This window comes from Tetrao urogallus (genome assembly GCF_951394365.1).
Source record: "Tetrao urogallus genome assembly, chromosome: 19".
Lineage (NCBI taxonomy): Eukaryota > Metazoa > Chordata > Aves > Galliformes > Phasianidae > Tetrao > Tetrao urogallus.
The window spans coordinates 8,141,118-8,160,204 of record NC_136832.1 but is presented as its reverse complement, the minus strand read 5'-3'; the positions used below and the strand labels follow the sequence as shown (position 1 = coordinate 8,160,204).

The window sequence follows — 19,087 nt, the reverse complement described above, 5'->3', positions numbered from 1 at the left end:
TGAGTCCAGGGGGAAAAAAAAAAAAAGCCACCATTGAATTAAATTCTAATAATAAGCTGACAAGAAGAAAACACTAATCTTAGAACAAATAACTTATCTGGATTACTGGATTAATTAATCAATGAGGATAAGGGTCAGGAGGACGGGGGGGCTGGGGAAATTCTCACCCAGGAAGGAAGAGCTCATTTAGTGCTGCATCTCAGCAGCGCCATCAGCCCTAGGATTGCAAAGCAGGAAAGTCGAAAGCCCAGCCAGAGAGCCACGACTAATTAAGGGGTGCTGTGGCCAACTCTTTATCATCACCAAGTACTGCAGGCTGTATCAGGCGGTTGGTTTGGAATGAAGTTGTAGCAGACTTTTAGGAAAATGTACCCCAGGGAACATAAAGATAGTTTACAGGGTAAATACAGAAGTTAACGTGCTTGGGACAGAAATAATCCTTTTCTTTTCACAAGGCAGCTGCCATTACTGTGCTTTGAAGTGTCCTAAGAGCTATTTGCAAAACAACAGAACTACTCCCGTTCGCTAAGGAGAGTAGCAGCGTATACTACAAAATCTGACATCAAGTAGAATGTCTGTAAAAATAAGAATGAGATACATTCGATTTATTTTGTTTATTCAGAAAGCAATTCAGTATGAAAACAGCTAAACCATCAGTGCTTGAAAACAAACAAAGTGCATTTCATTAGTCTGTAAATATGATTTTAAATACAAACACAGGATGTAAAAACTGGTGCACCATCACCTCTGTAATGGTGCAGAGCCCCTCAGGAGAAGTTTTAGACTTGTTCCCATTAGAAGAGTTTATTCCAAGAGATCAACAACGATTTACGTTCTGTAAGATTTAATTCCATCTGCGCCCTGATTTTCTGAAGACAGACAGCATTGATTTCCTGAACATTTTTCTTAAAATGTGATTCATCCATCATCATTCACAACCAGAGTGTGATAATGAAGAATAAGATCATTTACACATAAATTGCTTTTGAACCCTGTCTGTATAATCATAGACTCCTATACAATTTTAAACCCACAAGGAGCTCTTAAAATGCATAGGTGAATAAAGTGCTATCTTGATAAAAAAAAACAACCAAACAAACAGAAGAATAAAATTGTCACTACTTAAATCATGTGTAAAACCACTCTTCTTAGAGTACTGAGCTTAATCAGCGTTTCCAAAGTTCAAAACTGAAGAAGAAAGTTTCAGGTAGCATTTTTGTTACTTGCATCCTTTCATTGTAAATATGAACATGTAACTTAGGCCACACCTGTGTTGGGTAAAGCTCAAAGTTAAGATTATTAATCGTGCATCTCTTGCCTTAGAAGTCAGGGATTAAAACTCCACCGTGAGGGCAAACTTCTAATCACTGGCTTTTCTCAAATAAATCTTGTTGAGAACTCTGACTGTATCAAGGATCAAGCTGTCAAATATGTCTTCAGTCACGCTCATCTTCACAGTTAATTCATCATCACCGTAGTAAGTCCACTGAGATTCTTCTTTGTGGAGCTCCTGAATCTAAAATATAACACAGATATGAATGTTTACTGCGAGAGCATGGTCAGTTCTGGGAGGCACCAAGGAGCCTAACCTAATGATTTTACGTATGCAATATTCACTTCAAACAGTCATAAGAAATTAAAATACTGAATAATTATTGCAGGTGCAGTGAAAAGGATGCCCATGACCCCTGCAAGTTCCAGAGTTACTTTAAGTAAACACGATGAAACAACGTGAGCATTTCTGGTTTCAGTGTAGAGAAAGTAAACAGGTCTTTGTTGAGAGGTCTGCTTACCAGGATGAGATCCACTCTGTCTCTCTCACAGTTTCCATACTTAGTCATATTAAGGAATTTTCTTTTCCCTTCTAAGTCATTCCTTTCCAGGTTCATTATTTTAATCATTTCCCCCTGAACAAATGTCTAAAAAATAAGAAAGGGTGAAAAGAATTGTTCTCATGAGAGATCTATCATTGTGAAGCATTGGAAATGTGTGAAAAGGGCCAGTGTGGAGATCCAGCATCAAATCTAGAAATGCCCCACATTTTAGGGGGCTGGTTTAGAAGCAGCTGATTGATACCGACCAAAGAACACATTTTCAATGTGAGATCACTTCAGGGGTAGCACCCAAGATTACCGTAACCATGGACATTCAGAAGCCTGTCGTTCCTCTTGAAAGCCCTCTGCACTTGGAATACTGGGACAGTCTGTATTTACTGAGATATCTCAGTTGCACTGCCCCAACCCTTCCAACTTTACCACTGTGTCACTGCAGTGCCTGCTCCCTTTACTCTCATTGTTCTACAATTTACATTTCCAGAATTTACCTTAACCTCATCGACATCTGTGCTTCTGCAGCGACACCTACAACAGCAAGATCTCAAGTTTTCTTTCAACCACGGAAATGTTTTTGGATGTGCAGTCACTTGATACTCCGCACGTAGAAGCTCGTGAGTCAAATCGAATATAACCTGCAACATCAAAAACACAGAACCAAACTGAGTACCACATGATGCTCTTTCCAAAGTTCTCTTAGTGTTTGACAAAAGATACCAGGCTGCTGACAGCAGGGCCTTGCGTCTCAGTGCAGAATTTGTGATCATAGCTTACATCACACATTTTCCTCTAGCTGTTGTGATGATCGTCACCTAACGAGTACGTCAGCCTGTACAGCAGCAGGTCTCAGGCAGTAATGTGTGATCATTCACTAAGTACAGGTTATGCACAAGGCCCTGGTGGGACTCAAATCTCCCATGCAGACAGAGGTCCACAAAATTCAGTAATTCCATGAAGATCTGTCCAAACTCAGAGGCAGTGCACTTGGACTCTAGATTGTAGCTTTCCAGACAGTTTGTTTTGTCCTGACAGACCCAAATCTTACCCAGGGTCTTAACAGAAGAGCTGTAGCAAAGGGCTCGTATCACAGCAAGGATGCCTATCCTAGAAGAATTATTTTGCAGTTCATTAACAGAAGCAATATTTTGCAATAGCTTTGTCAGCGTTCCTCTGCTTTATTCAATATCAGCAGCAGGCATAACAGTAGGTACCAGCTACTGCAATTCATCCTACAGAACACTAAAAAAAAAAAACATCAAACGACAACCAAACACTTAGAAAAAATACCTGATTATACATCCTTTTGCTTTCTGTTTCCAAATCACTCCCTGGGAAGTCATTACACTCAGCCTGCTTTGGCACACTGGTTCTTGTGAAATTCGAATAAATGTTTTCTGGAGTCCATAATTCTTCTACAGCATATGCAGACAAGTTCTTTACATATGAAGTGTAGTGTGGTACCACAAGGGGAACCTCTACAGTTTTCTTCCAAGGAGCTGAGTGCCAGTGATCCAACAAGTATTGCTTTTGTGTTTGCCTTTCCAGAGCGCGTTCATTAGAGTTAGGCTGATCAAAGTCTTTAGAGCTTCCAAAAACACCAGCGTCGAGGATTTTTAAAAGGAACTTCAGTGGGGAGAGAAAGAAAAACAAGGTGATGTACCCCATATTTTTCCACTGTTTTTTAGAGGTATTGAAATCATTAGCAAGTGATTTAGGGCTACACTTAGAAATCAGGAATCATATGCTCTCACTCAGGGGCTCAAATAAAGGCTTACTGACGCATCAGAAAGAAATATGCATTTTAATTGTATTTACTAGAATTCAGAATTAGATTTACCTATTTGAATTCTATGAAAGTTTTTGCTATTTCTACATTTTTTGTTCTGATTTGGGATTGCTTTTCCTACCCACTCTTCAAACCAAGTCTCAATTGTTTTTTAAAGCTTTCTTTTATAGTGCTTCCCCATGAACTACTTTGGAAGCGAAAAATGAACAGGCTGGAAATGGAAGCAGCAGGCATCAAAAGTGCCGTTTCATTGGAGTTCCAGGCTCCCCAGTAGGCTGAAGGAGAATTGAGAGAACACTGCACACATGTCATCCACCAGCTGCAAAGTTCTTTAAATGATGGTTTAGTAGTTCAGCTCCATATGTCGACACAATGCAATTTTGATGGAAAAACAACTGGGCAACAGAAATGCTTACAGCATAGACCCAATTTCAGATCCAACACTTAAGGTGACAAACTTTTCTGAGTGTACTTACAGGCAAAGTAGTTGGAGAAGTCTCTGAAGATGAAGGAAACCTCTTGTCTGTTTTTACTCCTTGTTTTCTTTTAATCTTCTTATATTCCTTAACTGCATCCCCTACAAATTTAGCCACAATTCTTTCTGCTATCGTGTGACAACCATGAATGCTAAGCATATTGAAATCATGCAGTAAAAGATCAGCAACCTTTGCTGATTGCTCAGTTAAGCTAGCAAGTGCATTTTCTTTGATAAGAAATTGTTTCTGACTGTCCCCTTGTTTTAGGCCTTTGATATAACTCGCCACATTTTCTTCAAAGGCACCTTTGTATTTGTGTTGAGCTGTTTCAGAGAATGCAATCAACGCATCAAATAGAAGTTTCTTACTGAGTTCAGCTGTGATATCATCAGTGAGTTTATTTCTTTTCTGATCCTCTACCAAGCAACAAACATTTTTGTTTGTGTTCATGCCATCCGCATGGCTAGCCTCACTTTCCTTTGGAGGCACACCTGCGAGCACCCCTTGTTTTATTTGTATCAAATCTGTTTTTTCTTTATCTGATCCCCAGCACATTAAATTGTTTTGACGATGACATTCATCACATTTACAGTGGTCAGAATGTGGAAGTGTTTGACTTCTTCCACACTGCAAGGCAACATACAGCCTAGAATTCTTTTCTGACACTTCTGATCCTCCTGGACTTTTTGTATCTTCAGCTTTCTGCTCTGTTACCCCTGCACCCTGCTCACCAACTTCAGGGTATCTGCAGTCTCTTCTGAAGGATTCATCATCATAGAAAGAGTCTGAGTCTTCATCCCCAGTGGAACTGGAACCATTTTTGTTGTCCTCCAACAGGTGTGAAATCTCACCAGGTCTGACAAAGACACCACAGTGCTGTGCACATTCAAAATACTTCACCCCTTTGTAAGTTCCAGCATGATCACCTTCAGCTTTGTCCAGTGCGACACCAGCCCAGTGGCCGCTATCAAAGCGAGTCTGTCCTTTGAACATCAGGGTTCCAGGTTGGGTCTGCTTTACTAATACTCTGTCTCCAATTTCAAATGCTGACAATGGGTCATCACTATCCTCCCCAGCTAATGGCAGCGTTACGTATGTTTTGCATTGTTTCATCATGGAAGCAGGATTTTTACTGGCCTGACTAGAAGAAATAGGATCTGACACAGGCAGAAGCTCCAAAGACTGTGAAGGCATCTCCTGTTCTCCTTCCTGGTATTCTGACAAGTGCTCCTTTGCACAGGAAATATCTTCAACTAAATACTGTTCTGAGAGGTTACCTTCCTGAGTTGAAAAGATATCAACTGGCTCTCGATTGAACGAGGGATATTCTTCAGACACAGCGTCATCAGGTAATGGGGGAAAAGCATCCATTTTCAGGGATACATCTTCATTCATACACTGTCCAGTCTCTGGGGCTGTCATTTGTTCTGGTGGAGATGGGAAATCATCTGTACTGAAGCTAGAATCATCATTTTTCATTGTATCTACACCCAAAGGGGGAGGAGGGAGATCTTCCCTTGGAAATGGCAAATCCTTTTTATTAGAGGATGGCAAGTCAGCACTTGCATAGGACAACACTTCATCAACAGGAGACAGTATTTCTGACAAGGTAGCCTCATCAGCCAGAGGAAGGCCCTCATCACTAATAAAAATTGTATAATCTTCACTTCTGAAAGAGTTCTCAGAGTGAAACAGTTGCTTTTTTGAGGAAGAAAACTGTCCATTCCCCAGTTCCTTTGTGGCTTGCCTGTCAGTTTTTGAGTTCTTATGAGTTCCTGGGGCCAACCTCTGCAAAGACCCAATGGAGGTGGTTTCTGTATGGACTTCCCCAGAAATTCCCTGTGTGGACAAGGGCAGAGATACAATCTGATCGAGTTCTCCAGATATGCTTTTCTCATTCAAAAGCTGTGCATGATCATTTTGCACTGTTGCATTTCTGGACAGTGAACACGCTACTGATTTGCCATTTGCAATATCTTTGTCAGGTGGAAAAGAGACAATACTACTAAATTGGTTATCAGCCACATCTGAAGGTTTCAAAGAATCCATCAGCAGAAGACTTTGATCCCCTAATAAGCTGCTAATTCCGTCATTCCTCTTTGATTTGTTAGTGATAGAATCAGGAGCGTGCTGCTCGTAGTTCTGAAGGAGGTAAATGCCATCACTGCACAAAGAGCTGGCAGCTGCATTTTTTGAGTTCCCTGAGGCTTCCAAGTATGGCTTATCCATTCCCTCAGTGGGTTTACCAAACTGAGAGGAATCCAGTGGTGTTGTTTTGGAGGTATTTGCTTTGCCTGCTGAAAGGAAAGAAAGCAAATGACCAGTGCACCCATGAGCTGAAGCCTCTCCAGGGCATTTCTGGAAGTTCTGAGAGCATGATGAAATCTCTGTGCTGCTGTCATCCTTGGACATTTCAAATTCATTGTGTTTGTCACTTTGTAATGCTTTCCTCCCAGAATTTATTGCTATCGGTGCCTCTTTCGGAACATTAGGAGAAGCATCATAGACTAATTCTTCTGGAATAGTGACATCAGCGTCCTTTCCACATTGCACCTCTAATTCAACATCTGAAATAGAGCATTCTGAAACATCAATCCAAACTGCAGACACTTTCTGAAAATCTGGGAGAGAACAGTCAGATCTGGCACTTTCAGAGCTTGGAGAGAAGCTGTTTGACTCGCACAATGATTCAGTGGGACCTAATCCTTCAGAAAAAGCTTTCCTCTGTAGTTCTTCAGCAGAAGTTTCTCGAGAATTATGGCCCAAAGGCTTCAGAGACTGGCTGCCATCCTCCTGGTGGATCTCAGAAGGGGCAGACGTTTCCACTTCATGTGGAACATCTAAAGAACAAATTCAAGAAAATGTTTTTATTTTGTAGAAGTTGCTGAGAGGTAACTGGATTCAAATCTATTGGATACTCAGCAGTAAATTGCATTTGAAAAGTCTGCAGCATTAAATTCACTATCAAGTTGGAAAGTATTTGGATATCATAAAAACAAGTCAGGCTTATCAAATAAAGATGAAGAAATGAGTGTTGTAGCAAACAAGCAAATACAATAGTGCCAAGGTAGTCGATCAGAAGAGTCAAAGGCAAAGTTTTCATTAAGATCTCTATTATTTCAGCCCCAAGAGGAACTTCACTGCCTGATACAAGTAGACCATTATTCTCTATGGACAGAGAGTTCTCCAGGAAGAGCTATTACTGAGATTATGATAAATAACCACAGAAGCCCTATGGGGAAAAGGCACTTACCTTCTGAAAAAAGGATTTCGGAAGGTGCTTTTTCAGCTACACGCATGATCTGCGATTCTCTTTCAGAATCTGGGCTAACCCTGAAAATACAGCATTGTAATTGGATTAAAACTGAAATCATGAAGTGCACAGCACTCAGAAGCGCTCAAAAATGTTGGTGCATTACATTATGTTTTTCTAGGTGTATCTGCTACCCATACACAGCACAATGCTGAACACGGCACCTTGTTCTCAACTGTAACTTCAGATGCTCTCTATTAAGACCAAAGCACTCTGTAGATACATTTTCTGAAGTTGATTTCAACATTCATTCAGTTGACTCAAAAAGAATTAGATGTTCAAAGAACAGAACCAACTATGAGCACCAAGCTCAAGCAAGGCAACATTTGACACATGAATAAGCAGCAGAAGGTAGGACAGGAGGTCTTGATCTTGACAGGGACGGTACCTTAGCTCAGCTAATGAACTTTCTTTCCTTAAATGAGTTTCCATTACTGTAGATTCACTTGACATCAGTGCTGACCTTTTTTCACTGTCTTGGCCATCAAGAGAAAGATCTTTCTTCCTTGTCCCAGCCTGAAGAGGCAATGATAAAAAAAAATAAAAAGCACTGAATAAACAAGAAAACTGAAGAATGCCGGTGAATTGCCATTGAAATTTCTCCAGGCTTAAGGCAATACAGCACAACAACTTCAACGCAGTGTCAACTTCATTATGTACAAGCTGAGTTCCAAGTGTGATATCTCCATGACAGACAATACTGTGCATTTCCTCCCTTGAAAATTTTATGCAAAGATAAAAAACAGGTAAGAAAAACCATAAGCTTGGCACGTGCCTGAAATGGACCACACGGGTCCTGTTCTTCTCTACAAGTCCTGCCATTTCTCTGCTCCCTGGGTGCTTTCTCCACTGTCACAGGGTCATTCTCTTGATCTTGTAAGAATGAGGTGTCATTACCTGAAATGTACAGATTACTCAGCACAGAAGGAAGATGCGAAAGCCTTCCACCCTAAACTGATTGTTTCCCTGTTTTTATTTTGCTCCTACTCCTTGTCACCCCAACAGAAGCTGAAGGGGCACTGACCTTATTCATCCAACCACCCCCTTATTTATCTTCCAGTTATGGAGCAGAAACTGTAATTCTCACTTCCAGAAGTTTCTATGCAGTCTCTCTTCCTATGCACAAACGCCACCCCAACAAGACCACTTACAGCTTGTTACACTTTCTTCTTGCTAATCCTGAACAGATCCTCGTACCAAATCCCACATTGCAGACAAACAAGGAATAGATAAGCATCACAAGTTCTCTCCCATAGGCTACTCAGCTTTACAGTCCTCTTCTAAAAGATCATTTGAACTGCTCCAGAGCACTGCTGAGGTTTCAACTCTCACCTCCAGTAATTTAATTTGACTAGGTGTTCACAGTTGGCTACAGAAGTCCTTTTTGAATTGTGTACCTGCGTTTGTGGCATGTTTGATCACTAAGACCATGCCTGTGGTTTGACTGGTAGCATCACACGCTTTCTTGGCCACTGTTCCAAACACATCAGGACCTCGTGCTCCCAGGGACTGCTGCAAACTCAATGGCTCCTCTGTCTGTTGCTGGTACTGTAGCAGTGCTTTCTTATTCTTGGTAGAAAAGCTGAAAACAGTCAGACAAGGAATTCATGACTGGGAGTTTCTTTGTGTTCCCAAGTCACAACATGCATCTGCAAAGTCAATGAAGACATGAAGTAAGAGTTTCTGGTAGCCCATGCTGGTACCTATACTAGTAGCAGGTGCTTGCACGCACATGCTTATAAAAGCCGGTTATTTCTCTCTCTCCCTTCCACTCACAGGACTGTATTTTATACAGGCATACTAGAACAGAAGATTAGAAAATAAGTCATCAGCTCTGAAAATGCAAACAAACAAACAAAAAAACCCCCACAAAACCAACCCCATGACTACAAAGTATTTAAGGACATGAAACCAAGTATCCCAATTTGGCAGATTCATTCTCAATCCTCAGCCAAATACTTGTCTGCTTACAAGAATTCATAACTATAAGCTCCATGTTCCTTGTTTCTTGTATTTCACATCTACTGTTGAAACCCCAAACCAGCAGCTTTTTCTGCAGGTTAGCAATTTATTTATTACTTCACTTTATTTTTTAAATAGCATTTCCCAATCCCTTCCATTCCCTGACAGCCCTGCTTATTAACTTGATCTTCCTGGTCAGGATGAAATATTAACATACCTGCACGGGGGGTGAACGGCATCATTACCACTCCACACTTATATGGGAAACAGATCCATACACAGTAATGCAGCAGACAGAGTTTGGGTGCATTGAGATCCACCAGGCCCCGTCTGCCCCAGACTTATGCTAATGCTGCTCTCCTATGAGCAGGCTTGTCAGTAATAAGAAGCAAAAGCACAGCCAAGAAACCTTTTAAAGATCTCTGTGACTTGTAATCAATAACACCATGAGTTATGGATCAATTCCATGACGGGATTTATTTGAAAGCCTTTCCCTGTGGGCAGTGTAGTGGCCAGTCTGCACAGGGTCTGGGGAACACCACATGAGGGAGCTTCTCCTGTTGTCTTCAGTCGCTTCTCCTGAAGCAAACTGGACATTTGTTCACCTGAACCATTTGGACAACAGCCACACTGAGCAGCACGAACACTGCGAGTCCTCACCTGCACTGCTCAGCACCTCCTGCTCAGGGCAAAGCAAATGGGGGTGTTGGGGTGATGGCATGTGGGCAATGGGAGGTCAGTGCTTTCTCAAAACAGTTCTCCCTGAACTCCCACATTGCACGTGACTGTGGGTATTTTACTGACACTTCTAAGCATCAGTTTATGCATAACATGAAGCCCCATGTAGCACAAAAGCCTTCTGTAGTTAAATCCCAAGCGAAAGACAAACCTGCTCTGAGGGGTTAAGTGATACATAACCTTAGAGTGGATGACAAAGGAGTGATTTTCACCAATTAAATCAATACGTTTCTACTCACTTCACCTGGGTATTTTGAAGTTTAATTAATATATAGTTGCAAAGTGCTCTGAGCTTGTAGTTAGAAGTCATCATGACAATGTGCGTTATCATCAGACATTGTATGGCATCATTAAAAAATATCCAGGTTATTAATGCTATGGAAATTGACTGGCATAGGTCTGCTGTCAAAACTACAGTTGTTCCTAACATTACAGAGATGGGCTTCAGTCCCACAGAACTGCTTAACAGTTCATAATACAGATAATCCTAGGGAAATGGCATACGCTGGTAAACGTATTCTACTTGAAGAGTTTAGCAAGTAGTATGTAACCTTTATATATCTCCAGATATGGATCTATACCTCAATTTACTTGGAACTGCTCATATACCTGGCAATAAGCTGGTACTTGCCCCAGTGAGCTTACCATTTTAGATACGAGATGGCAGACTGAACAAACAGAGGACACACGAAATAATCGATGAGGCAATATCGGTCAGAATGTTAAGCAGGGATATTGATGCATCAACTGCTTGACCACGGAGGTTTTCAAAACTTATCATTATAAAACGCCCTCTTGGGAGCATTTAAACCTCACACAATTATCTGGGCTATAACTGCTCCTGCCTTCCCCACCGGATTGGTTTTTGTCTTCAGCTATCACTGCGGAATGGGTTTTACTTACCCATCATATTTTCTGTTTTGTTTGTTCTTTAGCTGGACATAATTCTGTTTATCCCCACATGCATCAGGCCCTGAAGATTCTGCCAAGGGGGAACCTAACATAGCATTAGAAATCTGTCTCATCTTTGGTTTAATTACTTCTTCGGTTGCTGGGCTCCTGGTAAGCTGAAAGGAAAAGGACTGCGTAAGTTTTCACCTGGGTATTAGCTGCAGTGCCAGCTCTGACTTTGTTATTATCTATCCACATAAACAACCAAAAAAAGCATTGAGACTTCTACTAACAGCCTCATTAGGACTGCAAAAGTAATCAACAGGCTAAGAATTAGTTTAATGGAAACAATCTCATGTAAAAATTGAATGGTCTGAGATGCTGAAGTCCTGTTCAGATCCAGCTTTTATGAGAATCTTTACCCTAGATTCAATTCTAATAACGAAGAACACCTGTTTATTAAGAGAATAAGCAGATGTCCAGCACACAAGTCCAAGCCTAGCACGACCTGCACCCACACAATTAAAAGCTATCACTCATTAAGTGACTTGATAACCTTTTTCTTCCCAGTTAGATGATGCAGTTCTTCCCGGAGTTTCGCTGTTGATTGCTGTATCATTAAGATTTCTCTTTGTTGCTTTATTAAGAGTTTCCTCTCTTGATGGGCCGCCCTGTAGATATTTTGCAGGTGCTGTATTTCTACCTGCATAAAGCAGAGAAAGAAAACAGTAGGAGAGAGCTAAGAATAAATTTTAAAAAACACCAGAAGGTAGGAAACAAACGGAACAGTGCACATGAAATAACACCAGTAAACTTTTCCCTTTAAAAATACAAAAACGGGATACAAAATCTTGCTCCAACCACCTCCCAGTGCTGCATGAAGCAGGGGGGGATGCAATGAGCCCCAGATGCTCTTGCAGCATTACCTGCTCTTGTTTCAGCTCTGTTAGGACTCTGCGCTGCTTCTCAGCCGTGGCAGAGGCTCCCTTGGTGTCTTGCAGGAGTTCCAGACAGCTGAGAACCAGAGAAGGACAGGTACCATAGTCAGGTGGATAATTTAATGCCATGAATGCAATAGTTTCGAGGGGGAGGGGGAAGAGTGGGGGAAAGCAGCTATAATGCACAGGAGCAAAGCTTCTCTCCAAAGAGCTGTGGAGCTGCAGTAGCCATGGCAGGCGCTGCAGAAGGTCCTGCTGGGCTGTGAGGGCACATCACCACGGAAGGCCGACCCACACGAGGAGACCAGACCACCCTGAGGGTCAGAGGAAGGGACACCTCACACTGCTGGGATGCTGCAGCTGCCCCTTCTGCCGTGCTCTGAAGAGAAGAAAACCAGCAGGTCCTCTCCTGCTTTTTTACCAGCACACACTCCATACAAATTGGGTTTTATATTTGCTCTCTTTCCCCTAAAGGAGGAAGCATTCTGACAGAGCAAAAGCTGCACCCCTCCATCACAGAACCCTCCCCAGGGCAGGTCCACCTGCCCAGCTTCCCTCACCGCCTCTGGTGGCCCAGCCAGGCCAGCTCAGCTCTGGCTTTATCCCGCACAGCTCCCCTGCGCAGCTCCAGGAGGGCGGCCTGGTGGTGGGCACGCAGCTCCTCTCCCCTCAGGCACTGCTCTGCCATGGCCAGGCTGAAGCAGCAGAAGGAGCTGGAACGTCCATAGTGCCGGCCAGCATCACTCCACTGGGGACAGAGCAGAGCGAGTTTCACACAGGGACCGAAAATACAACAAGATCCAAGCCCAGTAGGGTGGAAGCAGAGCTGATGTTACCTGGCTGTCCTGGTCACTGCTGTCCCTGGAGACATCTGCTGTGCAGGGATCCCCGTGGGGCAGCTCTGTTGGAGCTGACAGCAGGTTCAGCCCTTGGTGGCCATGCAATGGCTCCCTGTCCTCTGCTGGCAGAGATCCTGAGGATGGGAAGGTTTCAAGTCATCATAAATAGAATATCTAACAAATAGAGAAACAGAGAAATGACTGAAATTTGTGATTAATGGTTCCAACTCTTGAATTTTACAGTATATCGTGAGCCATGCTAGAAAGCACCACTGTTTACACTGTGCCACCAAATCCTTTAACTCAGAGCTCACCTTCATGAAGGGCTGAGCCAAATGAACTCCTTCCTCCCAGAGATTTCCTTTGTCCCACAGCTTTGGAGTCCACCGGGCTCTGATCTCTCTCCACATTCAATGGAAATTGTTTCAGGGAACGCATCTCTTCATTACTGAAGGTACGAGAGGAAGGACATTTTTTTCTTGTTGCAATTAGAGAGAAAATTTAAATCCCCATCTTTCTTTGAAAAACCCTCAGAGGAGGCATCTGATGGCACCGCTGCAGGCTGCACTGCACACTGTGTCCCATACCTGCCAGCTGTGCTGTCACCTGCAGACTGCTGTCCTGCCCATGTTTGCTCTGCATGGTCCAGCTTCAGCACAGGGGAATCGCTGCCCTTAGAAGTGCTGCGCAGCTGCAGAAACAGAAATGGTCCATAGATGTGAGCGATCTATTTGGAAGGCAGAACTTTCAGTCCTTCTCCCCTTACCCTGTTGGGTACAGATATGTTTATTTTAACAGTTATTCCTTGTGAGCTCAAGGACCGATGAGATGGGTACTACTGACAGTGAAGTAACTGGGTACGGAGGGCAGGGAGCATCACTCATCCTTAGGGTGTATAAAACATAGGGGAAAAAAAAATAGCACAGAGGATGCTTGGCTCAATCCAGAAGCAGCAGCACAGGAACTGGAATCACTCACCTTTAAATCGTTCTGAAGCAGGTCACTCAAAGACCTCTGGCTTTCCTGAAGCTCTAGCTTGGCTTTCTCACTCAGCACTGCCAGCCACTGCTTCTGCTGGAGCTGATATGCCTATGGTAGGAAATGACACACTGCATATGGTATTTTTAACTGAGTCACATGGCTCCTCAGAGCTGGGTGCCAAAGGGCAGCAAACCCTGAGAGAGCAGCACAGGTACTGTGCCACCAACCCCTGCTGTATCCTGCATACCCTCTGGAAGGCAGCTCAAACACTTCCCTTTGCCTCAGCTAGCACAAAACAAGGCATTCGTAGCCACCTGCACTAATATAGCATTAACAAACAGTAAATAAAGCTTTGCAGCTCTCCCTTGCAGCCACATGGATTTTATAAACCTGCTGCAGAACCAGCTGATGCCAATTATGGCCTGAACACACCTGTGTCCTTGGCTAGCCAGCAATTTTTATTTCATTTTATTTTTTAACCTCTGATAGCAGCACTGAAATTGCTTTTTGTCTGGATTGCTTACTGTACCTTCAGTTTGTGAGCCAGCAGGAGGGAAGTTAGTTTTAAGTTGTGCAGATGGTTCCTGTGTTTCTCTTTCAGTTGTGCACAGCTAGGGTCTGCCTCACCTGCAGAAACTTACGAAGTGAATGTTAACAGTCACCATATTTTAACTGAAAAAAATAAAAAGAATCCATGCTGTATTTAATAGGTGCCAGCAGAAGAAAGTATCAGAATTTAGGAGAGGGAGGCAGCAGAAGGAGATTGTTTCGGATTCCAGTGGGATGCTACCCTGAAAATGCATTCCTATGCTGTCAAAGTCCATGGGGATTTAGGGATTTGCCAGGAGGGGTGGCTTGCTGGGTCCCAGCTGGGCACACAACACCTTGTGAGCAGTCAGGATATTTTCAGCAGGGTCCCAAGGCGTCCAACTCCCAGCTCTGCTGCGTTTCAGGCCTGGCTGTGCTTCTCAAAGCATTCTGAAGTTGTAACACACGGACATAAACAGGGCTGTTGAAAGCGAGAGGGTGATACATACATTTTTGTACCTGCGTTTTCCTTTTGAATCCTTCCTGGACCTATAATTGGAAGACTCCTAAATCTCACATCTGCCTTTATTCTCAGACCAGCTTTTCTGCATGTATTTAAGAAGGAAATCGTCCCTACCTCCATCCTGTCAAGAAATCTGTTAGCAGGCAGTCCTGCAAGCAGTGGGGAGAGGGAAGGGGGTAGGATTCGGGGGGGGTTGTGCCAGGAAGCAGGACTGAGGAGCTCCAACTGTTCTCTGGTCTGAAGTCCAGAGGGTGTGTTTTTGTCACTCTGCTCCTTCACTGCGTGAACAGAATCAGATCCACTGGTTACAAAAGAAGAAAAGCTTCCCAACCTGGTGATCTCTAGGGGAGCCCTAACAGCATCACATGTGCCCTCCATCCTGTCTCTGTGCAGGGCTGCAGCCTTGATGTCTCTGTTTTGTCACGGGGGAGAAAAGCCTTTGCTTCTATGTGGGGAAAACAACCCTTGTTCCAGGTGCGCCTGTTTCCCTGCTACTTCCTTATTGTGACTCTCTCATCTGCCTTTTACAGTATAGGTGATGTAATGTTTACCAGTGATATATTCTTGACTGCCTTAGGCTTCTCAGATGAATTGCTAAGCTTATGCAAACAGGTTGAGTGTTTACTCTGAGCTGTGCCACTGTCACAGCAACCAGAGTCATAAATGAAGTGTGGGTCATAAATAGAAATAGGTTTGACTTGGTAACATCAGATATAATCTGTATCCACGTTCAGATTGCCTCAATCCAAATGACCCCACATCCCAGGGTAAACCCACAACACGCAGGGTTCAGTTTTGCTTATGTGAATCTCCCAGTTCTGGGTGGTTGTTTGAAAAGGCAAAATCACACAGAATGGTTCAGCCATCACACGGCCTACAGGAGCTTTGCTTTCAACAACTGTTGGTTTTACCTCACGCTTCCCACTCTGGGGGTCTGACTCAGATTATCCAATGCTCACAGCTACCAAAGCTCAACGTGAGGGTGGCCTCTTCAGCGCAGAGAAATAAGATGATGTCACAGCAAACCAAATAAATAAAGGGAAGGTATGGAGCAGATCTATTGGTGCTAACTTGTCTGAGTAGATTTCAATACCAACGTGTGAACGATGGGAATCTATTAGGGCACTGTTTACAACTGGGAAGTATTTTCCATTTGTGCCTCATGAATGATGTTATTGGTGTTCCATTCAGAGATTGACCACCAGGATTGATCTCAAGGTGAACACAAAGTTTTTTTCTGAGATGTTTTCACTCCTCTTGGACATCATTTTCCTAACAGAGGCTGTTGCCAGATGCATTCATTGTGTTACAACATCCTGCGTTAAGGAAAATACCATCTGGCTGGAATTCACGTATGATGAATGGCATTTTACTGCATATCCAGATAGCTTCAATGTACATACACTCTGTCTTTAAAAAAAAAAAAGCTATTTATTAAATCAATTTCCGCTGCACCTGCAGAATCTCAGCAAAGCCCTGTAGAATCTCTGTGACATGTAATTAAAAAAGCTGGGCTAAAAGTCTCATTTTTCTAATCACTTGAAGCTAGGCAGAAGCACTTACTGCTGCGCTACTCAAGGACAGCTTTTCCTCTTTCTGCCCGTGTCAGCAATCAGTCCAAAGCAGTGATTACCAAACTACTTCCATGCTGCTTCAGATGGAAGCACAACTTTTACTGCATCGTTCCCTGGATGTCAATGGAGGTGGGGTGACAGTGGTACAGAAAGGTCTCCTGTAATGGAGACACAGACCCAGCACTAAGAGACCACTTGCTGCCCAAGGCAAGGCAGTCTTTCTCTCTCTCAGTCATCACTGCACTGACCTATTATTTGATGAGCTCTTCAGGCATGGGGTGGGTGAAATCCCAGCCAGGCGTTTCAACACTTTGTTGGTGTGCAGGAACTGAGTTGTAGTGATGACAGGTGAGCAGAGATACAAAGGTTTGCAGACTCCAGATCAAACTGAGACATGCAGCACCAAGTAGGACAGCTGTTCGTCCTTCCTTTAACAAGACCCGAGCCAAGAGCAATCCCTAAGTAAGAGACTCTAATCTTGAGAGCTACACTTATTTACCCAGGAAAATCAATGCCCTCATCTGCATCCTTGAGTACCTTGGAGAATCTGTATTTCCACATCTGCAGTTTCTTCTCTCTTCTATAACTATGTCTGGCATGCCACTTGTCACTGAGGGGTAGCTGCTTGCTGGACTAAGGGATTAATGTGGCCGGTGCCACTCCTGTCCTCTGCACGTTTTGTGCTTATATTTAAATCCTCTGGTGCATGGGGTTGGCCAGAGTTCAGCTTCCAGCCAGATGTTGCAGCACATGGCCATACGTCACCCTGCTATTGACCCATCCCTGTGTGACATCTCACACACAGCAAGTCAGCAGCTCTTGCCACAGGCTAGCAAGAGATGGGCCTGCACCTGGACCTAACCAGCACACTGACTTTCTGTGAAATGTTCCTTCTGTGTCTTATCTGTTATATTAAATTCCCTCAGCCTATTGCATGCCCAGCATGGGTAACAAAGCCCCGCTCTGTGTGGCAAAGCAACACTGGACCCACAGAGCAAGAAATACACGTATCCACATGCTTTGTGGCAACGTTTTACAGGTGACTTTACAGGTGGAGCTCACCCAAGCTTTGTGAACTACAAAAAGCGGTGCCTATTTTGTGGCAAAACACGAAGAGCTCTCTTATCTCTGAGCCATCAGTCGGAGGACCATTGGCTGCTGCACTTCTGTGCTGATGGCGTTAACTTCATCGTGCCTCCCTCTCCCACAAACAAGAAGGCAGCTCCCTCTAGTGATGTGAGACAGCACTGGATCAGCAGCTAAGCGGATACATCGTAGAGATGAACATACACCTTTTGTGATCCAGGTTAAGATTATGCATTTTAAGAACGATGGGCAGCATTCCATTGGGTTCCCAATGCCACAGCTCTCAATCAGTAGCTGTGTGGAAGATGAAGCACTCACAAAAGACTTGTTTAATGGCAATTCTCAGCTTACATCTTGTCTCTCGGATACATAACAGGAAGAAATGAGGGCCTGGCATACTGAAGTGGGCTTTCCCACTCGCAGTCCATGTGCAGATGGCATTTACAGTTCTGGGTTTCACATTGGTTGTGTTCAAAAACAAAATTCAAGAGCTCAGGACAGGCTCACTATCTCCACTCAAGCAGTGAGCAGTTACAAATAGCTTGTGAACATCAGTTTCGTGTATTCTATTATATGTGAAAATGCCAGTTGTCCTTTTGCCGAACGTGTTTACAACAGAGAAGAAGTAATTTCTTTGGCACAGCAATTAGTAGCTAGGTGATGCCTGTGCCTTCTACGTGTAAATATTTATACTTTGCCCTGGCTCTATAATTACACATCATTACGCTGCGTGTGCACGGCAACTTCTGTGTCCTGTGAAAGAGAACAGAAGCAACTGCTGTGCCATGCATGACAGCAGACAATGCAGCCCTGCGTCTGAATGCCCTTTTCCAGATACGAGTGGGGAACAGATCCACCGGTGACCCATATTTCAGGAGGACATTGTGTGCAGGATGACAGTTGTGTGCCTCATCTGCAGCAACACGGCTGTTGTGGGGCTGTGGGCTCGTGGTCAGAGCTTGGGCTGAGCTCACTGTCAGCTCCTATGGACACCCAGGGAAGGTGGAGGTGTCTCCTGGCGCAGGCAGCAGGCAGCTGCTCCCATTGTGCAGGGGCAGCAGCGGGCAGAGGGCTGTCTGTCTGCCATAGCTTCCAGAACCGGGCCTTTCCATATTAATAGTAAATAAATACAATGTCTTTCGTTGATGGTAAACACTTTGGACAATGGACTTCTGTCCAACCCTGAGAGGAACCCGTGTGGTCCCCCGGGAACCGGAGAGAAGCGCAGCAAACAATGCTGGCTTCCCCACCAATCTCAAAATCCAATATTACTTATAAAATGTTGTGGGGAAAACAATGAAGAATCCTTAATAAGAGCAAAGGCTTTTTGTAAGTACCCTCTTTGAGGAAAGGTTATCTGATCTTGTTCTTTTGTCTCAGAAAAGCCCTTAAAACAATGCACCATCTGCTGCTGTTTGTTGCAAGCAAGCAGCGATCTCTCCAGCCAGAGCAGGCCTGCGTGCTGCTGTTTGCTGCTTAACCCTTTCAGCAACAAACTTCCCCTTGTTTCTATGCAAATATCTGCTGTGAGCAGAAGTGGCACTTTGCACCCAGCCTTCCCTTGGCCTTCCCTTGGCTTGAGCCTCATCCAGCCTGCATCCTTTGTCACCCCCTGTGAGT

At 43.7% G+C, this 19,087-nt stretch overlaps 1 protein-coding gene across 1 annotated transcript in view; it reads right to left on the bottom strand.

Annotated features, from left to right (window-relative positions):
- Positions 1-1,360: 1,360 nt before the first annotated feature.
- CCDC187 (coiled-coil domain containing 187) overlaps positions 1,361-19,087 on the bottom strand; it is a gene marked incomplete at both ends in the record, with an annotated part of 32,490 nt that continues 14,763 nt past the window's right edge. Inside the window, 15 exons of the mRNA XM_079544714.1 lie at positions 1,361-1,516; positions 1,794-1,919; positions 2,324-2,467; positions 3,120-3,455; positions 4,095-6,934; positions 7,348-7,350; positions 8,179-8,304; positions 8,805-8,989; positions 11,535-11,701; positions 11,925-12,012; positions 12,497-12,684; positions 12,773-12,909; positions 13,382-13,466; positions 13,754-13,864; positions 14,286-14,392. Coding sequence (XP_079400840.1) covers positions 1,361-1,516; positions 1,794-1,919; positions 2,324-2,467; positions 3,120-3,455; positions 4,095-6,934; positions 7,348-7,350; positions 8,179-8,304; positions 8,805-8,989; positions 11,535-11,701; positions 11,925-12,012; positions 12,497-12,684; positions 12,773-12,909; positions 13,382-13,466; positions 13,754-13,864; positions 14,286-14,392 — 4,799 coding nt within the window. The remainder of the gene's footprint in view (positions 1,517-1,793; positions 1,920-2,323; positions 2,468-3,119; positions 3,456-4,094; positions 6,935-7,347; positions 7,351-8,178; positions 8,305-8,804; positions 8,990-11,534; positions 11,702-11,924; positions 12,013-12,496; positions 12,685-12,772; positions 12,910-13,381; positions 13,467-13,753; positions 13,865-14,285; positions 14,393-19,087) is intronic.